The following is a 22,031-nucleotide window of genomic DNA, read 5'->3' on the forward strand; positions in this document are numbered from 1 at the left end:
CTACAGATTGGGCTGGGGTTGTGACTCAGTGGTAGAATGCTCACCTAGCACATGAGAGGCCCTGGGTTCAATTGTCAGCACTACATAAAAATACATAAAATGTTGTGTCTGGCTACAACTAAAAAATAAAGACTTAAAAAACAAAAAGGCTATAGACCTCATGAAGTCTTTGTTTAGGTGCCTCCTGATAAGAATCCTAGGAATGAAAGAAGCTCTAGACAGCTTCTTAGGAAATATGGCTTCTATTTGTGGTCCCTTACCTTCCTACCAAAATGTAGTCAAATTTAACCCGTTTGGATCAGTTTCCTCATCTGATGAAGATGATATTTTTCTTTTTAAGGGCTGAATAATATTCCATTTCATTTAAACATATTTTCTTTATCTGCTAAGTGTCATTTAGAGTATTCCCATCTTTTGGCTATGCATGGGCTTTTTTTTAACAATAACTATATATGCATGGGGTACAATGTGATGTTTTGATATATATATATATATATATATATATAATGTATTATCGAAAAGATTAATCAAGTAACTTAACATGGCATCACTTTACCTACTTATTTTTTGTGATAAGAACATTTAAAATCTAATCTTTCCACAATTATTATCTGACCCATGCTAAAACATAAGGATATTATGCTAGGTGAAAGAAGTCAGACATAGAAGGACAAATACTGAATGATTCTCACTAGAACTGGAAAATTCTTGGAGGTAGAAAGTAGAACAGAGTTTACTAAGGGCTGGGGAAAGAGACTAAAAGAGAAGCTTTATGGGTGTAGTGTTTTGGTTTGGGGTTATGAAAAAGTTCTGGAAATGGATAGCGGTGATGGTTAAACATCGCACACCTTAAAATGATTAAAAGACTTAAATTTTATGGTATATGAATACACACACAAAAAAAAACATAGGTAGTAGCCAAAAAAAAAAAAAAACCTGTTTAAAATTCTAGCAAAGACTGCCAGTACCACAGTAAGATGGAGGGATTTGGAGAATCATCTCCTTATCATTTCTTAATTGCTAGCTGTGACTCAGCACTTTTTCTAGGCTTCAGAGCAATAACAGTTCAGAATAATTCAAATTAAGAGCTATTCTTGCAGCAAGATGCTCATACTCTCCTATCAAAGTCCTCTACTTGGAGATTTCTCAAGTTGGTGTTCCCTTACCACTCTCCCTTAAAAAGAAAAAACTGGTTTTTCCACATTTAACAGGGCAGTACTTTAAAGTAAGCAAAAATTCTCCAAGAATAAACATACTCTAGTTTTCTTAAAGCTGTGCTGCAATAACAGTCTTGTGACATCCCCTTCTAAGCATTATAACGAAGCTGTTGTAATCACTGTTTCCCCATTTTTGGACGGCAATCCTTAACCAACTCCGCTTCCCAGAAAGCATTCTGAGCTATAAAATCAAATTTAGAGGAAGTGCATTTGAACTTCACAACAGTATACACAGTTAATTGTTTCATCTTCTGGAACAATACCTCCCTACCTCCCTTCCTGAGACCATGAGGCAAACAGCAGAATGAATCCAATCTCTGGCCAGATGGGAAGTACGAAGGAGTGGAACGTATCACTCTCTGGAGTACTGTCACACGGAAGCTCAGGTATCCAAAGCTCATTTGAGATAAAGAAAGCTCCCCCTACCACCATTGTATCTGTAGCACCCATCAGAAAGCTGTCTGCAAAGAAGCTTCCATCTGGCTTGACTGAGAAAGTTTGAAAAATGAAAAAAGAAAAAACTGTTTTTATAACTGTAAGTAGCATTACACTTTGAGATGTCTTCACAGTCCTTCCACACACTACCTTCTTCACACACTGCTAACAATGATAAAATATAAAATTTAACCAAATTGAATCTGGCATGAGCAAATATCTGAGAATTTGGGAAAACTGTCTCATTTTAGAAGGGTCCTTCAATCATTAAAGAACACGCATGGTTTATTCTTGTTCGGATAATGTGGTAGAAAATATGATACGCATATAACTAATAGAAAATATATTAAATAACAGAACTTTCTTAAAACTTCTGACTTTTATAAATATTCCAATTAAAAAGTGTTGGCTGCTCCAATGTTATTATTTCCCTATTTATACAAGGAAAAAAATAAATAAACCAAACTCTTCAAATGTTTTGACTAACAACCATCCTCCAAAGGCCTCTTTCTTTAAAGAGTCAGATCAGAAGTGAAACGATCAGAGCCAGAGACAAACAGGATTTCCTACTGCATGATTCCTAAACAACTCAGCCAGCTTTTTACTGATATTCATATTAAATTTATTCACAGAAATTACATTCAAACCAAAATTCAATTGTTTATAATATTTTCTATAAGCAGTTATAATATGAAAGTAATACTTTTGACTAATCTTTCAAGTCTTAAGATATACCAGGAAAAAAAAAAAGTGGATTAGGGAAACTTTCCTCTTATACAAAACCAAGATGAACCCTATACATTGGTAATGCTCTGTTACCCACAGAGAAAAGATTAATTCTGAGTGTCTGGTAAAATGTAAGAGGTAAGAAGCAGGGAGGCAGGGGAGAAAATGGCAATGACTTACGTTTGTGTCCCTCAGATATTGAAGCAGTCAGCAGAAACAAGCTTTCAAACCTCCAGGAGAGGGCAAGACACAGGGCTGAGGTGGTAATTCATGGCAAGCTCACAGGCAGATGCCAAGTGGGTGGTACCATTATGAATCAGGAGGTGGAGCTGGCAATGGATGTGGGGAGGGAGAGAGAATAAGCACTCACTCAGTTAGAAGCTGGTGTAGCTGGTGATAACCTCTCTCCAAGGCCAAGCTCACAGGTGTTGCCCCTTCCTGGTTGTGGATGCTGAGAGCTCCTCGGCCACCCGGCTTCTGCAACAGGAACCATGTCAACCGCAGCAGTCCCAGCCGCACAGCAAAATGCATCAATGTCTCCCGGGGGCCACCATCTAAATTGGGAGAACATGAAAATAAGTAAGAATATCAGAAGGGGAAAAAAAAGAAAAGAACAACAGGACAAGCAAACAAACAAAAGACAAGTAAACACCACTATCTCCAAGTGCCTGATATTTTGAAGGTAAGCTATAGCACACAGCATGAAGACCTTTATTGAGGTCAAGTAGAATCGTCCCCAAGTAAAGACAAAAGAAAGCTAGAAAAAAGTATGGGAAGTAAAATCTTACATAGGAGACGTTCCCACAAAAAGAAATCAAGTTCTTTCTGTATTTTAACATTTGTTCAACCAATTTCACAATGAGGTTTATAAAGATGACATCACACATGTTCTTTGCCTTTAAAAATACAAATAAATAATAAAGACAGTCACACAAGATGGGACACAAGGGGAATAGCTGTTAGGACTTAGATGGATGTATCATAAAGGTATAATTACTTTTGAAAAGAACACCCAGACAAGAGTTGGCTAGTTAAACACTAAAAACAGGTTCTACTTGTTAAGTACACACAGGTCTTTTTATTCCCTCACATTAAGGGCACATGAAACGGCTGGCACCGCCAGCTTTTTGTTTGTTTGCATGTTTAATATGAAAAATAAATGCATCTGCGGGCATAAAAAGACAGACAATACGCTAATAACTTCAGAAAGAAAAACACGTGCTTGGGGTTCTTTCACTTGAAACGAAGGCTCCTTCTTGGTATGAGTCACTATGAAAACGGTGGAATAAGCAAGGACTTTGGAGTCAGACAATTCTGGGTTCAAACCTGGTAGTTACCAGGCATGATTCATGTGCCTCTCTGAACCTCACTTTCTTCATTCCTAGAGTAGTAGACCATCTTTCAGAGATGTTGTTACAAATGAGAGGAGGCAGGTGAAATGTTAGTCTAATGACTGGCTGCAGCATGTACTCATTAAATGTCAGTTCTCCTTCTCCCTGCTCTCTGCCCAGTCCTCCTAGACGTCAAGTCACTTTCTGGGTTCACTAGCAACACCCTCTTCCTCGGTCATGCTCTTGACAGGACATAAAGCCACTTCAGGGCTACTGAATGTCACCCCAAGAGGCTGTGCATTACTCAACTCCAGGGTTGGGCCTGCCTTCTTCCTCATGTCTTAGCTTTCACATCTCATTCTCCTGGCTTCCTTTGGGCCTCAACTTCTTCACCGAGCCCTGGGTTCAATCCCAAGTACAGGGGGGAAAAAAAGTTGATGCCCCATTACATGTGCAAGTACAAACTGTAATAATCAACACATCTTGAGGAGGTGGGTGGCAAGGACAGAAAGAACTCTCACAAAAAAATCAAACATTGTCATCTGACTTCTGCTTTACAGTCGCTCACAAGCATTCTGACATTCCTATCAAAAACTAAGGAACGAATGAGGCACTGACTGACCAGGAAATGTGACAGTTTTCAGAGCTGGTTAATTCCAGCCTTAAAGGGACATTAATACGTCCTTAAAGTAGCTTTCTCCCCTCCCTCCTACCATTTTTAGTCCCTTATCTACTCCAAGTCAGTTCAGACTTTGAGTCACAGAATTTCAACAATAAGGCCGCATTCTTGCTCAGAACCTGGCACCCTGATCCCTACACTAATCCTCCTCTAGTCTCCTTCTGAAGTTTTCAGTAGTAGGTGCCACATCTGCTTTTAGCTAGCCTCATTCTGCAAACAACAGAATGAAAAAAAGTAATATGCAGTAAGGAACTGCTACATTCCATTTAGTGGGATATATAGTTTATAGCAACATTTTCCCTTCTATTCTCACAATAACCTCATATGGTCTCACTGTCTTAATTTTGCAAATGAACATAAGTTCACAAAATTAATAGCTTGCCCACAACCAAAATGAAAATTTGAAAATTCTTCTATGACATGCATTATATATGCAGCTTATTTAAATGTTCCCTTCTTCATTTTCCACACATTATTTTATCTTCACATAAGTCATCTGAATTAGGTTTGTAGAAGAGGTAGCCAAGGTACAAAGGAATAAACAAATTAACATATAAGTGGAATTTCTCCTAGTCTGTATTGTTTTAAGGGCATAAAAGCCCCACTCCTTTGTATTTTCCCAAAAGACTTAAACTCCACATACTATAGCAACACTGCCACTTCCGTGTTTATAGCAGCACATTCACAATAATTATGAAATCAACCCAGATGCCTGTCAATAAATGAAAGGATTAAGAAATTGTGGTGTATACAAACATACACAAATGGAGTTCTACTCAGCCATAAAAAAGAATTAAATTGGGGCTGGGGTTTTAGCTCAGCAGCAGAGTGCTTGCCTGGCACACGTTGAAGCACTGGGTTTGATCCTCATCACCACATAAAAGTAAATAAATAAAAGTATTGTGTCCATCTTAAAAAAAAAAAAGAATTAAATTATGTCATTTGCTGGTAAATGGATGAAAATGAAGAATGTGATGCTAAATGAAATAAACCAAACTCATAAACTCAAAGGTTAAATGTTCTCTCACATGCGGAAGCTAGGTAAAATAAAGGAAACAGTGGGAAGAAGATAGGATATTATAAAGAACTGATCAAATAGAAATTAATAGATAAGCAAAAAGTCAAGTAGATTAAAAAAAACAGGAGAGGGGAAGGAGGATGGGAGGAAAGGGGGAGAATCATCAACTGAAATCAATTTCCATGCATGTATGAGGTTGTTGGAATGAACCCAACTACTATGTATAACTTTAAAGCTCTAATTTTTAAAAAAAAGTATAGAAACTTTTACCCAAATTACTGTCTCTAATACTGTTTTTTGTTCCTTCTGTCTCAAACTGCAGATCACCAATAACTCATGATAAATCCCCAATTCTCTATTCTCGGTTTCTGTATTTTCTCTTTCATGATTTGTGATTATTACCCTGTATTCTGAGAGCTACTCAACCTTTCTTTCCTGATCATTAACTGAATTTCCAACAAGCTCAATTGAGTTCTTCATCCCAATGTGAATTTAATTATGCCCTGGGATTCTGGGTGTCTTTGCAGCATTTCTACCAACTCCCTCTCCATCTATGCCTTTCCGATAGCTTCTTTTGCAGATGTAATTAATTAAAGCTCTTTTATCAATTGATTTCATAAGGGACATTTATCCTGGTAAACATGGAGTAAGACCTGAGTGAATCAGTTAGAATTCTTTAAAAGTGGAGCTTAAAAAAAAAAAAAAAAAAAAAAAAAGATAAAATAAAAGCAGGGCTTAGTTTTACCCTGGAGTAAGGACCTTGTCTATGGAGGACACCTTCAGCCTATGCCAATGCCTATGGGATTCCACTCTGCTCAGAATCTCTCTTTTCTGAGGACCCAAGGACAATAGGTTTGGCCCATGTTGGTGGATTTGTCCTTGTCCACTTATTTAGCCAGATTCCCCAGCTATTCATGAATCTTTAAATGTTTATTTCCCCTTCAGTTTTCCTTTTCTAGTTGAACCCTGACTCCTGAAACCTACATCTTGTTGCTTCTTTATCTTAACACTATAAACAGTCTGATTTCTTTGATCTTTTAAGACAAATGAAAAGTGTCTTCTAAATTTTGCTTTGGTTTCTTAAAGAAAACCATTCTCACAGTATTCCATCTGAATACTCATATTTTTTTCTTTATACCGAATGGTATTTCACTGGATCCATGCTGGCAGGTTATCCTGTTTAGGCCTCTCTGAAGGCCTAGCTTTTCTGTACAGAATGGGATTCCAAAATCACCATTCATTCTTACTATTCTGGACTGCCTCATAAATAAACTTAAAGTCTCATACAATGCAGGAATTCTCACACTAAAAAGTAAAAACACTTTTAACTTGACAGTGTGACAAAAGGAACTTTTAGAAAACAAGACTTATAACCCTGTGACAAAATGAAGGTTTGAGAGGCAACAAAACCTTTTACAGCTTACCCTGGTTGCTACAGGGCACTGCTTGTCTTGGAGTCAGTAGTTATTAATTCTTTGCCAAGGAAAAAATCCATTACCAGTCTTTTTATATTTTACTGTTTTCTTCTTTAACAGTGATGATAGGTGAAAAAATTGACAAGTACTACCAGTGCAGCTGAGGAAAACCTTCCATGAAAAGCTATCCCATACTCTAAAAAGACTGCTGGAACTAAAGCACCAAAAGATTAAGGTGGAGGTTCTACTAACCAAAATCAGACATGTAGAAGTGGGAATGCACAGACTCCTCAGAGCAGTCTTTCTTAAACCTGTCATCTTTCTGTCCACCCAATTCTCTCATTGTGGGGAAGATTTCCACCCCCAAAGATGACTACATCTTTTTTTCACTTAGTTATACAATAACATTACTAAGTAAGAAGGAACACTTTCCCTGGGCTATTTCTCTTTGATTCCTCTAGATCAAGTCTTCAATGGGCCCACTCTAAACTACCTGAGAGTCAAGTTGATTGCTACTACACAGAGGTCTCAAATGAGAAACCATTCCATTCACTATTCTCATTAACCGCGGAGGCAATGAAAAACTGAAACAACTAAATGAGACTTGGAAAACTCAGAAAATGAGAACACTCTTGTCCCCCAATCATCCTCCCTCTCTCTATAAAGAATAATCTTTATTATCTGCATTTAAGGCAGATCTGTGACCAAAAGTATAGTATAGGGGCTTCTTTATATAACTAGGGATTGGGAAACACTTGGAAGAATTAAAATGGATAAACTCACTCTTCCTCTAGTTGAAAGTAAGGATTAACATGAGCTCTGAGTCCAGTAATACAGTTTCATTTTGCTTTGAAGAGTCTTTTAGGGCTGTCTTGTTTCATCCTTTCAAAGAACATACCACCATCCATTGTCATGGCTTATCAGTGTTTTGTGTGTCTAAAAGGTTACTGGATGTTGGTCACAATATGTTTGAAATGACTACCCTGGAAACCAGCACACACTATCAAACTATACTTTCCTCTATTTTATAGTAAGGAAACTGAGTAATAGTGATATGGTATTTTCCAAAAACTATGGCAATAAAACCAGGATGTAAACAGTCTGATTCCAATACCCATGTTCTTTCCATTTTAAAATATCACATCTAAACCAAGACTTCTTAATTCCATGTTCACAACTAAAGTTCAGAGAGACTGTAAAAATTAGTACATGTTAATGCTTGCAGGAAGACACCTATGTGTATTTTTTTTCCTGAGGAGAAATCTGAGCTATTTTCAAAGGAGTCACTTACCTGAAAAAAAAAGCCAAAAAGCACTGCATCTCAACAATTAAAGAGGATTAGCCATAAATCTTACATGATTCCTTTGTCTGTGTATTAGGTTGGGACATCCGTAAATATCCCAGCCTTCAACAGCAAGTAGTTCTCTTATGTAATGAGGTACTCTATTTACCTGTATTTTCCCAGGCACCAAGCTTACTTCATACCTTTTTCTTTTAAATACCCAAAGTACAAGTGACTGATGTGAGCAGATTATCCCATTAGTTTCATCCCTCAATAGCAAGCATGATTAACTCTTTAAATGGTGTTACTCTGCCCTGATCACACAAGTGCAGTGTTCCTAGATTCCAATTCACAACTAAGAGAACAATCTAAACTGCAAGGTACATGGAGCACTTGAAAGCCGATTCCTGATCCTAGCTGGACTGGCAGTTCTATCAAGTTCTTTGTGTACATTTCATATTGAAAGTATTCAACCTAACTTGTTTAAAATAATTTAGTAACAAAAATAATTAAACGTATGTAAAATAAAATAACTTTTAGAAGGTTTACAATTCTATGAATTTTACCACATATACTCTTTTTATTTATTTATTTTTTAATTATACATAACAGTAGAATACATTTTGGCGTAATTATACAAGCATGGAATATATTCTATCTACTTCAGACCCAAGTACCTCTCCTTTCCCTTCCCTACCTTTGCTCTCTTCCTTCTATTGATCCTTCTGCCATTTGTCCATAGTTATTATATTTTTAATTAATTTCCTGTGGATGTACATGACTGTGAGATTCACTGTGGTGTACTCAAATATAACACATAGATTCTTATACCACTACCACCAACAAGATACAAAATAACTCCAATGCTCCTGAAGAATTCCCTCCTCATGATACTCCTTTACAACCAGACTTTTGCCCTAATCTCAACTCTGGTAACTACTGATGTCTTCTCAGTTACTTTAATGGTGCTTTTTCCAGAATGTCATGTAAGTACATAACTTTTGGAAAGTGACTTTTAGTTAGCACAATGCATTTAAAATGTGTCCAAGTTATTGCACATTATCAACAGTTTGTTCCTTTTTATTGCTGAGTAGTATTCTGATGTATAGATATATCACAGTTTGTTCACATATTCAGTCAGATACCTGGGTTATTGCTCCTTTTGGAGATTATGATTAATGCTGCTATAGACACATTTGTACACAGACTTTTTAGTGAATGTAAGTCCTCATTTCTCTAGGATAAAATGCCCCAAAGTGGGAATGCTGGATCTTACAGTAAACATACATTTAACGTTTTTTTTTTTTTTTTAATGCTGAACTTTTCCAGAGTTGCAGTTCTACTGTGCATTCCCACCAGCAGTTTATGAGAATGTACTAAATCCTTGCCAGCACTTAGCATTTTTAATCTTAACTATTCTAATATGTGTATAATGGTACTGTATTATGGTTTTCATCTGGAAATCCTGCAAGTATTCAAATTTTGTTTATTCTTTGCTGCCACTGCTTGAGCAATTTTGTACAACATAAAACTTTAGGAGTACATGGAAACTAAACAAAAAAATTAAAGATGGCCAGTTTCCTCCTATTAAAGACAAGGAAGCTAAGGTCCAGAGAAGAAAAGTGATATAGTCGAAGTTTAAGACCTCTGCTATTTCCAATAGTTCTTTTAATCTTTGTAACGTGAACAAATTAATTCCTGATCCTATTTTAAAAAAGAGAAAGCAAAACCATAAAAGTTCCATTAGCTCTAGAAATAATTAACACAGTTCTATTTAACTTGATACTGATTTGTGAAAGTCATTCCCACTTTAATACAGAAATGGCAGAAACTATAGGTTTTAGGGCATATCATTAGTTTTCTAATTAGGTACTCAAATACTTAGACCTCAAGATATTCTACTTAGTAAAGCAGAAGTTTCTTGGACGGTATATAAATTTAAAATTGGGGGTGTCTTCTTTCATGATTTTTATAGTCCAGACTTTTCCTTTATATATAACCTCGAGAAGCCTGACTTGGTAGCATCTGACAGTAGGCCTGATACAATTCCACTGGTTGATCACAGGCTTGACTGTTAAATTCCATGGACTTAAGAGACTCAGTGCTAGCAATACTTCTTCACAATTCTTTCCTGGAAGGAATAATCAACTTACCTGACAGGTCTGAGAGAGCAGGAATTGGGCATGCCTTGCTTAGTCCTATCTGGGCAATTCTCCTCAAGAATTGCTCACCTGTAGAAAGGGAGACTTCTGGTCTGCTGGCCCTACACAGCACAATAGTCAAAGATAGGTAGACTCTGAAGGCAGTGTGTGACTGTCCACTCTTCTAGAGATGACAGAGAAAGCCTCTGGCAAGCCTTTCTGGAAGCTGTGAGGTCAGTCTTCCAATCTTGTTTTCATATGTATTAAAGCAAACATTCTGATCTGTCTCTGTGAGACACCTAAATTTTTCATTGGATTTGCACTCAGCAGGGAAAGATGTTGTTATTTAGGGATCTCAGGTATATATTTCAGTAGAAAAAAATATTTGTGTAATTATAACATCTAATAGATGTTATCTGCTACAAAAGTAATTATGTGGGAAACCCCTTGTGATTCAGAAGACCTATGTATATACCAATTACATCAGTGTTTCTAAAAAGCAGAGGCCTTTCTTAAAGAATTTTTATATGGAAGGCCGATACACAAAATCAGTAAAAGTGAAACTACCCTGGTTAAGGAACTGTAGGTTTCTCAAAGCTTATCCCACTTTCATGTTCCCATGGCATACTCCTCAGTCCTCTTTTCCTCCAACTTTGTACAATCTTGAGAATTTCAGAACACAGTAAACCTGGTCTTGAATAATCAAACACCAAGCGGTTACTCTGCTATTGTTCTAATGAAAGGCAAACCTCTGCCTTTGTTTGAGAAGTGCTGGACCACTATCCATGTGGGTACCTTCTCTTGGGTCACTTCACTGGTAGGACAAGATTAACAGCTCAAAGAACTTTGAAAAGATGCCTTCAAGACTATTTTGCTACAGTAATTTTAAGGGAGAAGTACTTCGATATAATAACCATACAAAGGCAGTCCCATACAAAAACAGAAATGTTCTGAACTCAGTTTGTGGATCATGCAATTCTCACCATGCAAAGTCTGATCTGTCCCCAAAACATTCCACTCTGCTGGCAGCTTCAAGTGTCTGAATGCCAGTGCAACCTTCTCATCAAGGGAATTCACATCCCCAGATGGGGGTCCTGACCGGTCAAGAAAACGAGTGAAGTTCAGGGCCTGCTGATTTCCAGCACTGGTTGCCAGAAATTGAGCTGCGTCATATGCCTCATCCTGGACAAAATGGAAGTCTTCTTCAGCTACCACAAACACAGGCAGGCCCTCTTTGGAAGCACACAGCAGCACCTTCACTGTCTCACAGCAGTCATGACCTAAAGAAAGCACAGATGACCACGAAAATAGTATTAGACTCCCCTGATGAAAGAAGGACACCAGTGGGTCATCTTATTAATTCTTTTTTTTTTTATGACACACAAATTTTTCTCTTTCTAAAAGAAATCTCTTCTTCCTCTGAGCTCTAATAGTACATTTTTCATCAAATTTCTCAAAACTTGTTTTCAGAGCTGGGATATAGATCAATGGTAGAGCACTTACCTAGCATGCCTGATTCCCTGTTCATTCCCCGCACCATTAAAAGAAAGAAAGAAAAAAAAAAAAAGCAAAAGAAGCAGAGAAAGGGGATGGGGGGGAGAGAGGAGGGGAAGAGGAAGTACTAAGGATTGAAATGGGGAAAACTATGTTATGTGCATTTTATGACTATGTCAAATGAATTCCACTATTAAGTATAACTATTAAGAAAAACAAAGGACGAACTACATTTTCAGGTTTTTAAATTGTTACTTGAAAATATCAATGAGTTTCCCGTAACAACAAATAATTGTGTATCCCAGTTTTCACTATAACTACAAAATGGTATTAGTCATATAGTAGGCTGTTGAATATCAACTATTGCTGTTGAATTTTAAAAAATTTAAAAATGAACGTTCTGGGAATCTGTAAGGCCTAGCATATGATGGAAAAAAGTCAAATACCCACTAAGCTGAATTAGATTTGAAAACATAATTGGGAAAATTATCATTCACAGGAATATGGAAGGAATTTTACAGATTCCCCAGCATTTGTTTCACTATGACTACAAAGTAATAAATCAAACAACGAAGCACTTTAAAAAGTGCAAACCTACTTTATTTTACTTTAGCATTATTAGCAAAGCAAGGCCTAAAAAGTAAATAACAATATTTTTACTGTTTTCAGATAAACACTTTTTCCTCTCAACTACTAATGTGGTGAGAACTTCAATGGAATCATTTGGTTCCATATGAAAGTGTAATGCTGTGGATAAAAGCCCAGTTCAAGAGAAACAAACATGCTAAGGACTCTGTGGTATCCACTGTCCAGATAGGCAGGTACCTCATGAGCTCTGACTTCAGACAACAACCTATATGCTACCCCAAAGAGCCAAATTAGCAAAATTTAACAACACAATGTTTCTGTAGGTAAGGCATTCTTGGAGAATGAGACTTTCTTTCTAGACCTAATCATTCAAAATTAAATATTTCCAATATGCAGAATGCATTCAAGTAAACAGACACTGTCTTTTCTCAACTTTAAACAAAGATCTCAACTACCACAACTAAGTTGCTCCTACCATTATCACTCTTCTCTCATTATCCCACTCTGTGGTCCATGATTTGAGTTTCCATACCATAAGCACAGGCCAATACATATTTCAGACTCAAGACAAAACAAACTAAGATTTCTGCTGTCTTTGAAAGAGAACAATGTCCGCTGTCAATCACAATGGCAAGTTATGATTTTTCCACATACCTTCATCCTTGCAACAAAAGGAAAATCTCTCACTGCTATGTAATTTTAGGATGTTAACATGTACTAAGAATCTACTATATACCAGGTATCTGACAAGTAATTTTTTTCTACATGACAATTTTATAAGGCATATATTGTCTTCACTTTCTTTTCTTCTTTCTTTTGTATTGAGGATTGAACGCAGGGGTATTTTACCACTGAGCTACATACCCAGTTCTTTTAATTTTAAAACAGGATCTGCTAAGATGCAAAGGCTGACCTTAAATTTTTGATCTTCCTGCCCTGGCCTCCTTAGTCACTGGGATTATAGGTGTACACTACTCTGCCTGGCTTTCTTCACTTTCTTCACTTTATAGATGAGAAAATGGACACTTCCAAAATTAAAGGAACTTATGCATGGTTACACAGATACTAAGAAGTAGAATTCATTATTCAAAGTCAAGGATGATACCAAAGGACATGCCCTTTCACATCATGATGCAAGGGTATTGTGTCAAATTATCCATCAACAAAGGGGGTAAGGTAACAACTAAGCTCCTCCCTGAAAGGAGCCCGACACTTGCAAAGATAGGCCAGTATGACTAGTAATCAAGAATAACATGTTCACAAGTTGTAAAGATCAGTCTTCACACAAATGTTAATTCCAGAGGATATAAACACTGCCTTCTAAGTTTCTGTGAAGGATATAAAAAGTTAAAGCATCTCCTGCCCAATACGTGCATACACAAAAATATGTGCACACTCACTTCAATTCAATATATATATAGAATTTGTACCTTGAATATATTAAGTGAAATTAGAGAAAAACTTAATATTTCTTTAAAAGGTAGTCAGCCTAATTACAAAAGCATCCATATCAGCAGAAACTAGCCAACCAATCTAGGTAGTAGGTTTGTGTATTTCACTGGCAGAAAATATTTCTTTTAAAATATTCTATAATATCTCGCTCAGTTCTGTTCAATAACTAGTAGCTGGACAGCCACAAAGTTCAAGCATCATGATTAGAAGCTGAAGATGAGTAAGGGAAGAGTCTCAATTCTCCAATGCTTTATAATTCAAAGACTCCAACAAGCTACAGTTAACTGCAATGTAAATTAAAACTGGATGTGCTCTGTAAGAAACACACAGTGCAACTAGGGGATGGGGAAGGTGTACATTTCACCAAGGAAGTAGCAGTTAAGAAGGACCCTTCACACACACACACTGTCCTGAAGTCTCTCAACCCAGGGATTCTTCTCTATAACCCTCAGAACTAAGGTGTTTTATTCTTTTTTTCTCTTCTTATTCATTTAATAAGCACTTACTTGCCATGAGCCAGATACTATTTTCAGTGCTTTACAAATAACATCTCATAATAATCAGTAGATATTATTATCTTTATTTGCCAAACAAAGAAAGTTAAACAACTTGCCCAAGGTTATAAATAGCTCTTACATGGCCAAATTAAAATTTGAATCCAAAGTTGGATTGTGCAGAAGAGACTGAGGGGAGGGGAGGAGAGGGAGTGTGAGAATGGGAAGGACAGTGGAATGAGACAGACATTATTACCCTATATACATGTATAATTACACTACCAATGTGACTCTGCACCATGTACAGCCAGAGGACTGAGAAGTTGTGCTCCATTTGTGTAAAATGTGTCAAAATGCATTCTACTGTCATGTATAATTAATTAGAACAAATTAAAAATAAAAACTAAGAATTTGATTCAAAGTTTCAATACTCTAGAATCTGCCTCTATACCCCAAATTAATGTATAAGAAAGATGGTTTAAAGAGTAAAATAAGACCTGGGCACAGTGGCCTAGGCTTTTACTACCAGCTACACAGGAGTCTGAGGCAGGAGGATTTCAAGTGCAGGGCAAGGGTTGGGAACATATTGAGACCCTTTCTCAAAATATAAAGGGAGGGGCTGGGGTTGTGGCAGTGGTAGCGCACTTGCCTAGCATGTGTGAGGCCCTAGGTTCGATTCTCAGCACCACATATGAATAAATGACTAAAATAAAGGTTCGTCAACATCTAAAAAAAAATCTTTAAAAAAAAATATAAAGAGAGCTTATGTAGTTCAGTGGTGGAAGGAAGGAAGGAAGGAAGGAAGGAAGGAAGGAAGGAAGGAAGGAAGGAAGGAAGGAAGGAAGGAAGGAAGGAGAAGAAAAAGAAGAGAGAGAGAGAGAAAGGAAAAAAGGGAATAAAAACAAAACAAAAAGAGGATGGTAAAAGAAAGGAGAGGAGAGGGGAGGAAAGGGGAAGGGGGGGCACCATGGAAGAATCAATGAGAAAGGAATAAAAAACACATTCAAACCTTGACTAAAACGCATCTATATTCCGTTGTAGCTGTTTCTCTGGGCTGCAATTCCTTCATTATAGCAATGAGGGAGCTATAATGCTACCAGTACTGAGGTTTCTCCAATTGCAAAAGACTATGGGTCATGCCAGGCAGAAGGTAAAGAGGGAGAAACGGTCAAGAAGAAAATAGCTTAATGTATGAAAGATGATATGTCTTGAGCTCTGTAATGTTTTGAACAATCAATAAAAAAAAAAAAGAAGAAAATAGCTTTAAAAATGTAAAATGTGCTGCGTATGGTGGCACATGCCCATAATCCCAGCAACTCCAGAGGCAGATTGCAAATTCAAGGCCAGACTCAGCAACTTAATGAGGCCCTAAGCAACTTAGTGAGAACCTATTTCAAAATAAAAAATGAAAACCATTTTAAGATGGGATGAGATGTGGCTCAGTGGTTAAGCACCCTTAGGTTCATCCCCAATACGGAGGGGAAAAAATAATAAAAATGTAAAGCAAAGGGTGAGCTCAAGGGATAGAACTAATACTATGAGAGTGAGTTTTGGGAGAATATTAACTAAGCTACATCTAGATGCTTAGTAGACAAGAATTTCTTACTTATTAGCTATGTGGCTTGATGTAAATGACAATCTAACACTATCAAATTGGGCCTCCTTAGCCTTATGAGTGGAGAGCTATAATTTGGAAGGGCCCTCCCAAATTCTTTAATACTACCATTCAAAACAACGCATAGAGCCTCACTTCAATCCAAATTGGAAGGGGAGGTGGATAGCAATATGTATTTCAGACAGAAGAATTCCTTTAAAGACAAAAATGTTGTGACTGATTATAGCATTGCCTCATTGTTTCAGAATTAAACAAATTTATAAATTTCTGAAAGTTCTCTGAGGTAGATAGGGAAATCACTAACTTCACAATACCACAATAATGCTATAAATAACTCAGAATCCAAATTGAATTCTGCCTTCAGTAACTTATATTTGCTATATCTTAGAAGAGATATTACAAGAAGCTAAAATAATAATACCTACTGGCCTTACCCATGAAAACAGTCCTTATTCTTTCTTACCAATCTTCCTTCCCCAAGTCTCTGCAAAGATTGAAAACCTGATTTATAAAGGGAGTCACAATGCCACTAGAAGTAAAATCATCTCCTTGGCCAGGTGAGCTTGTACATGCCTATAATGCCAGCTACTCAGGAAGCTAAGGAGGGAAAATGGCAAGTTCAAGGCCAGCCAACAGACTCACTGAGACTCTGTCTCACAATAAAACTCACAAAGGGCTGGGGATCTAGATCAGTGGTACAGAACTTGTCTAGCATGTGCAAAGCCTTGGGTTTAATCCCCAGCATCTGTCTTCTTCCCTCTTTCTCCCTGTTACCTGCCCCCAACACACACATATACACAATCACCCTCTTTATGTGCACACACAGTAAAAAAGTGATGGTGAAGCAATAGTATATCTTGTTCAAGGTTATTAAGTGCAGACATATCTGCATAGAAATCCATCTGGGACTACTAAAGTAACTACTTACCTAGGAAGGATGTGTGTATGGTTTGATGTGTCCTCCAAAAGCTCATGTGTGAGATACAATGCAAGAAAATTTAGAGGAGAAATAATTGTGTTATGAAAGCCTCAACCCAAACAGTGAATTAATCCCCTGATGAGATTAACTGAGTCCATAACTGAAGGTGGACAGGGTGTGGCTGGAGGAGATGGGTGACTGGAGTATACATTTTCTATCTAGTGAGTAGAGTCTCTCTCTCTCTGGTTTCTGATCATCAAGTGAGGCACTTCCCTCTGACATTTTTCTGACATATTGTTCTGCTTTACCTTGAGCCCCCAGGAATAGAGCTGGCTCTCTATGGACTGAGACCTCTGAAACCATGAACCCCCAAATGAACGATTCCTTCTCTAAAATTGTTCTTTCAGATCTTTAGCAGTAAAAAAGCTGACTAAAACAATGAGGCAGGGGCAAACAAGGGGGAGAGAAACATAAGGTGATCGAAGGATTGAGTGTGTGTGTGGTACTTAGCAGTACAGGTATGTTTATCTCTTATTGCTGCTTTGGCAGAATTTGTTAGCAGGTAGAAGTGTTTAAGTGAACTACTATCAACTCTACTTATATATAACTAAACTGAAATATATACAAGAAAAGGCAGAAAGTTTAGGCAACTAAAAGACCATGAAACAGATGTCATCCAATTGTTAGCCTAATATTTTCCTGTCAGATGAACTTAACAATCCGAAGGAGAACTTATATCACTGTAAGTTAAACATGCCATAAATCTGAAGTTTGTTTGGTTTATTACAGGCTTATTTTTAAAAAAAAAAAAAACTGTGGGTTAACAGAAGAGCAGAGAACTGAGGGTTTGATGGATAACTCTTCATTGAAGAATAACTGGAAGAGTTACTACTGATCAAGAACAAACTTTCTCAACCTAATGTTACACGAGGTTGACGGGCTACTGTCTCATACTGATATTTTCTATTAGGCTCAAGAGGATCTAAAGATTAGTTTTTAATTTGTATAAACTTTTGGATAAAGCATATAGGGAAAGAAATCAGAATTTTTTACATTAAAAGTTTTATAATGTAAACCTAAGAAAACTAAAGTCAATACATAAGCATACATAAAACTTTTTACTACTGTAAATTAGCTCTAGAGGCATGACTATTTATTGGTGACTATTAGTCTTATGGCTGCCTTTTTACATGATGAATACAGGGTATTAACAATCTCTACAGCTACACTATAAAGACATCCATTGGAAAACTCATATCTAATTTGATATAATAAATACAATTTAACTTCTTTCATAAAAACACTAAAGAAGAGTAGCAAGATTTTTGCTAGTTCCATGGTGTTTTTCCTTCCACTCGATTTCCTGTTAATAAGGAAAATAAAAACCACAGTACTTTTTTTTTAAAGGAAGTTTGGAAATTTTTATTGAACTCATGAAGGAAGTAGCCCTAAAGGAATTAACAGAGATGACGAAGAAAGATAAATTGTTAAAGACCCAAACATTAATGATCATAATTTAAATTTGATGGACCACCTGCTAACAAATTCTGCCAGAACAGCCGTAAGAGATAAGCATACATGTACTACTAAGTACACACACACATTCAATCCCCAGACCACCTTATATTTTCATCTTTTAAAATCCTTTCTAAATTTATCCTACTATCAAGCCTGTTCACAGATTTTTGAGGTAGAAGAGACCTGTTCCCAGATGAGTGAACTGAAAGGGATCCTGAAGAATACTGATTATTGACTGAAGAGTCAAACAATATTAGGTTTGAACCCCAAACTGGTTATCCTGAGAAAGCTGTTCAACCTTGAAGCCTGTTCCTTTATACCTAAAATGAGAATACCTCCAACCCAAGGATTGTTACAAATATGAAAAGCAGCCATGCACAAAGCACTGGACATAAAGCAGGCATCTAAAACTGGTGTTACTATTAGCTATTAAAATGTTCCTGTTCCGGTAACTCAAGAAAAACGGATCCCTAAAACTTTATAAAGAGCTTCTCAATCACCGTGGCCCAACAAAGCTTTGGAGTCAATTGATGCCTTTGGCACAACAGTAGAACTGAAAAAATAAAGGAAAGGAGAAAAATAAACAAAAATACAAGAAGCACATAAGTGAGGAGCGGCAATGTAAAGCAAAGGTCCTCTTAGAATAATTTAATCCACTTCTTTTCTAAATTCCTAAGTCAGAGGTGTGTGTTCATGAGAAAGCTTTGCTGCAGGCTTCTTATCACTATAAGGAGCATCTGCATCCATGGAAACAAAACACTGCTACAGATACACAAAACTAAAGCATCGCCCAAGAATTACTTCATTTCCTATTAAGCTAAAAGTGGAACATATCCCATCCGGGCCCTCTCTTTTCAGAATGAAACAATTGGGACTTTGTTTTACCAGTTATCCAAAAAAGAACCCTGAAAGTGTTTGCTGGGCCAGACAAGCCCAGTCTCACACAGATGTCATCTTCTAAAAAATTAGTAGTCAGAGGTGGAAAATATAAAATAATGTCTTTACTACTCAGTTTGGCATCAAAGTATTTTAAAATCTAGTCTTTTTCTATCTTTCAAGTAAATATAACAGAGTTAAAGAAAATGTTCATTCTTCAGAGCCACACTCTTTCAGAAGCTGGGATTGCATGAAAAAGTATGTACCCACTGCTAGTTTTTGGTGTTCTATTTGCAGATGTACAAATTTGGTATATTTTCAAAACATCTCTGTATGCACAGGAGTATTTGAGCAGGGGGTAGGGGGTTGGGGGAAGCAAGCATGGGAGGGAATTGCATCATGTGCATTTTGGAAAAGGAGCTAATTAATGCTAAAAATGTGATCTTCTATATTCCAGCCTACATACCTCTAAGGCAGACTTCTCAATCATTTTTTTTCATTATTATCCCTCCAAGTATCCTTTTTAGACATTTTTCTCTACTTCCCACCTCATGAAATTTTAATACCATTGATTTAATTTAATTTAATACCATAATACAAATACACATATTTGTATTATGTCTATCTTTATTTTATATGTAAAGAGTAAGATTATATTTTTGTAGCCCCAAGATTCAATTTATACTCCCTGGGGGAAATCAATCCTGTTGTAATGCATGCCCCAATATTCCAGTTCCATGTTCATAGTTCCAAGGTGATAAAATGTATAACTTCTTCATAACATTATAACTAGGACAGTAGAAAACAGATATCTTTCCTGAGTAGTTCTCAGGTTTGTTTGTTGTTGTTTTTGCAGTACAAGCACTACATGTATTGAGAAACTTAAAGATAGCAATTTAAGTATTTTAAAATATAAACTCAGAGCTGTCTAGTAGCCTTATAGTAGTACTTTGGAATAGGGAGACTCTTATAAAATGTCCAGTAAAAAATAAATGATTGATTTGATAGTGGAGAAGAAATCAGAATTCTCTGATTGGGTCAATTAAAAACTTACAACTTATTTTTAAATATGTTATCTAATTTGGTTATCTCTGCACATCCGCTGCTAGAAAAGGGGTCTTGGTTCACATGAAATAAAAGACACATCATGCTGTAACTATAGGCCCAGTTGTTGAGATCTGGGCTGCAATTTTTCATTAAATCCAGAAGACTTCTGATTGTGGTAAATGTTTTTGTTTTTCCTTTTCATGACAATTTCTTTGTATAGTACCTTCCCTTTTGAAAGAGAAAGAAAAATATGGAAGTGCTGAGTCTAATTTTGGGGTCAATGAAGGTTTGAAGTTTTTCTGTCAAACAAGAATGCTTGCTGTGAATTCTAAAAGTAATTGACACAGTGAAAAAAGATTTCATTTTATAAAACATTCTATACCAGCATGTTTGACAAAACAGTGTGGAGAATCAACTAAACATCCTGCTCCATTTTGCATTCCGAAATCAATGGTTTGTCTAAATTCAGTTTCATGGATAAAAGTGAATATAATAAAACAGTACTCTATATTCCCCCTGAGAATTGCCTTCTAAGGATACTCAAATTTCTTTACACTATTTACCAATCCTATACTGGCTTCAAAAAACTACCTTATCTTCATCTTAAGAGGAAAATCATTAATTAAATAAAGTGTGATTTAAGGTTGGATCTGTTTACTATGAGGAGACAATAACAGGTGTTTTATGTTTTCTTTAATTACAAAATTAATGTCTTTTATTATTAGAAATGTTTTTCCATTTTAAGCTGTATTTCATAGCAAATTATATTCTTGAACCAGCCATCTCACAAGTATTTTGGGTATAATATTTTATTATAAAATTTGGTCTGTGTCTAGTGTTAATTAATGCAATGAAGCATTTATTTTCAAAAAAAGTATTCTTTTAAGTGTTCAAATTTTATTAAAAATCACTATATATTATATAAGTAGTATGTATGCTTCAATTCAAACAATTCAAAGGCAAAAAAAAGTAGGAAGTCAAAGTCTCTACTCACCTGTCCCTAAATATGTTACTACTCTTACCATACTTTTTTTTTGGGGGGGGGGGCTCGAGGGACTGAATCACATCTAGAGCCATCTATGGTAGGCAAGCAAGAAAGGGTTACTTTAAAAACGCTTTTACCGGGGTTGGGGTTGTAGCTCAGTGGCAGAGTGTCTGCCTAGCATGTTTGAGGCACTGGGCTTGATCCATAGCACCGCATAAAAATAAACAAAATAAAGGCATTCTGTCCATCTATAACTACAAAAAAAATTAAAAATTACAAAAAAAAAAAACCTTTACCACTTCTCTACAGTCTCTATTCAAATGGAAAGTTCTTATTAGAAAACAAAAAAGTTAGAAAACATACATTGGGGATGTAATTGTAATATCTGGAGTCAAAGTTTTGTTTTAGAAGAAAATTTAAAATGTCTAGTATTTCAACCTATTTTCAGACAATATTTGATAAAAGTTTACAGATGGACATCAAGAAGTAGCTGTCTTTTGAATGTCAATTAATCACCGGGTTTTAGAAACTAAAACATTTCAAAACACTAACAGTAAACACTTACAGTAAAACATACCAGAGAACTAAAAAATTAGAGCCAGCAATGTGGATGAAGCATGACGTAAAAAAGGAAGAATAAGGCACAAAGCTCTTTTTCTTTTCATACACAATTAGCCCAAATAATAAGGAATTGCAAGTCTAATCCTTGCAGAAGGATAGAAAGAGACATCCTGATTAGAAGCAGCTGCAGCAAAAAGACATTGTACATTTATCCAGTAACTAGAATGCACACACTATT

At 36.4% G+C, this 22,031-nt stretch overlaps 1 protein-coding gene across 13 annotated transcripts in view; it reads right to left on the reverse strand.

Moving 5' to 3' along the window:
* Akap13 (A-kinase anchoring protein 13) overlaps nt 1–22,031 on the reverse strand; it is a 315,221-nt gene that overhangs the window by 184,802 nt on the left and 108,388 nt on the right. For 12 of the 13 annotated variants that reach the window (XM_078051200.1, XM_040275952.2, XM_021722882.3 and 9 more), the window contains 2 exons: nt 11,228–11,524; nt 2,749–2,932 (listed from right to left, as the gene is read on the reverse strand). In XM_078051200.1, coding sequence (XP_077907326.1) covers nt 2,749–2,932; nt 11,228–11,524 — 481 coding nt within the window. Of the gene's footprint in view, nt 1–2,558; nt 2,654–2,748; nt 2,933–11,227; nt 11,525–22,031 lie in introns of those variants that run through there. The other variant, XM_078051203.1, reaches the window with a different exon arrangement.

The sequence above is a fragment of the Ictidomys tridecemlineatus genome, chromosome 5 (assembly GCF_052094955.1).
Source record: "Ictidomys tridecemlineatus isolate mIctTri1 chromosome 5, mIctTri1.hap1, whole genome shotgun sequence".
In the NCBI taxonomy this organism is placed as follows: domain Eukaryota; kingdom Metazoa; phylum Chordata; class Mammalia; order Rodentia; family Sciuridae; genus Ictidomys; species Ictidomys tridecemlineatus.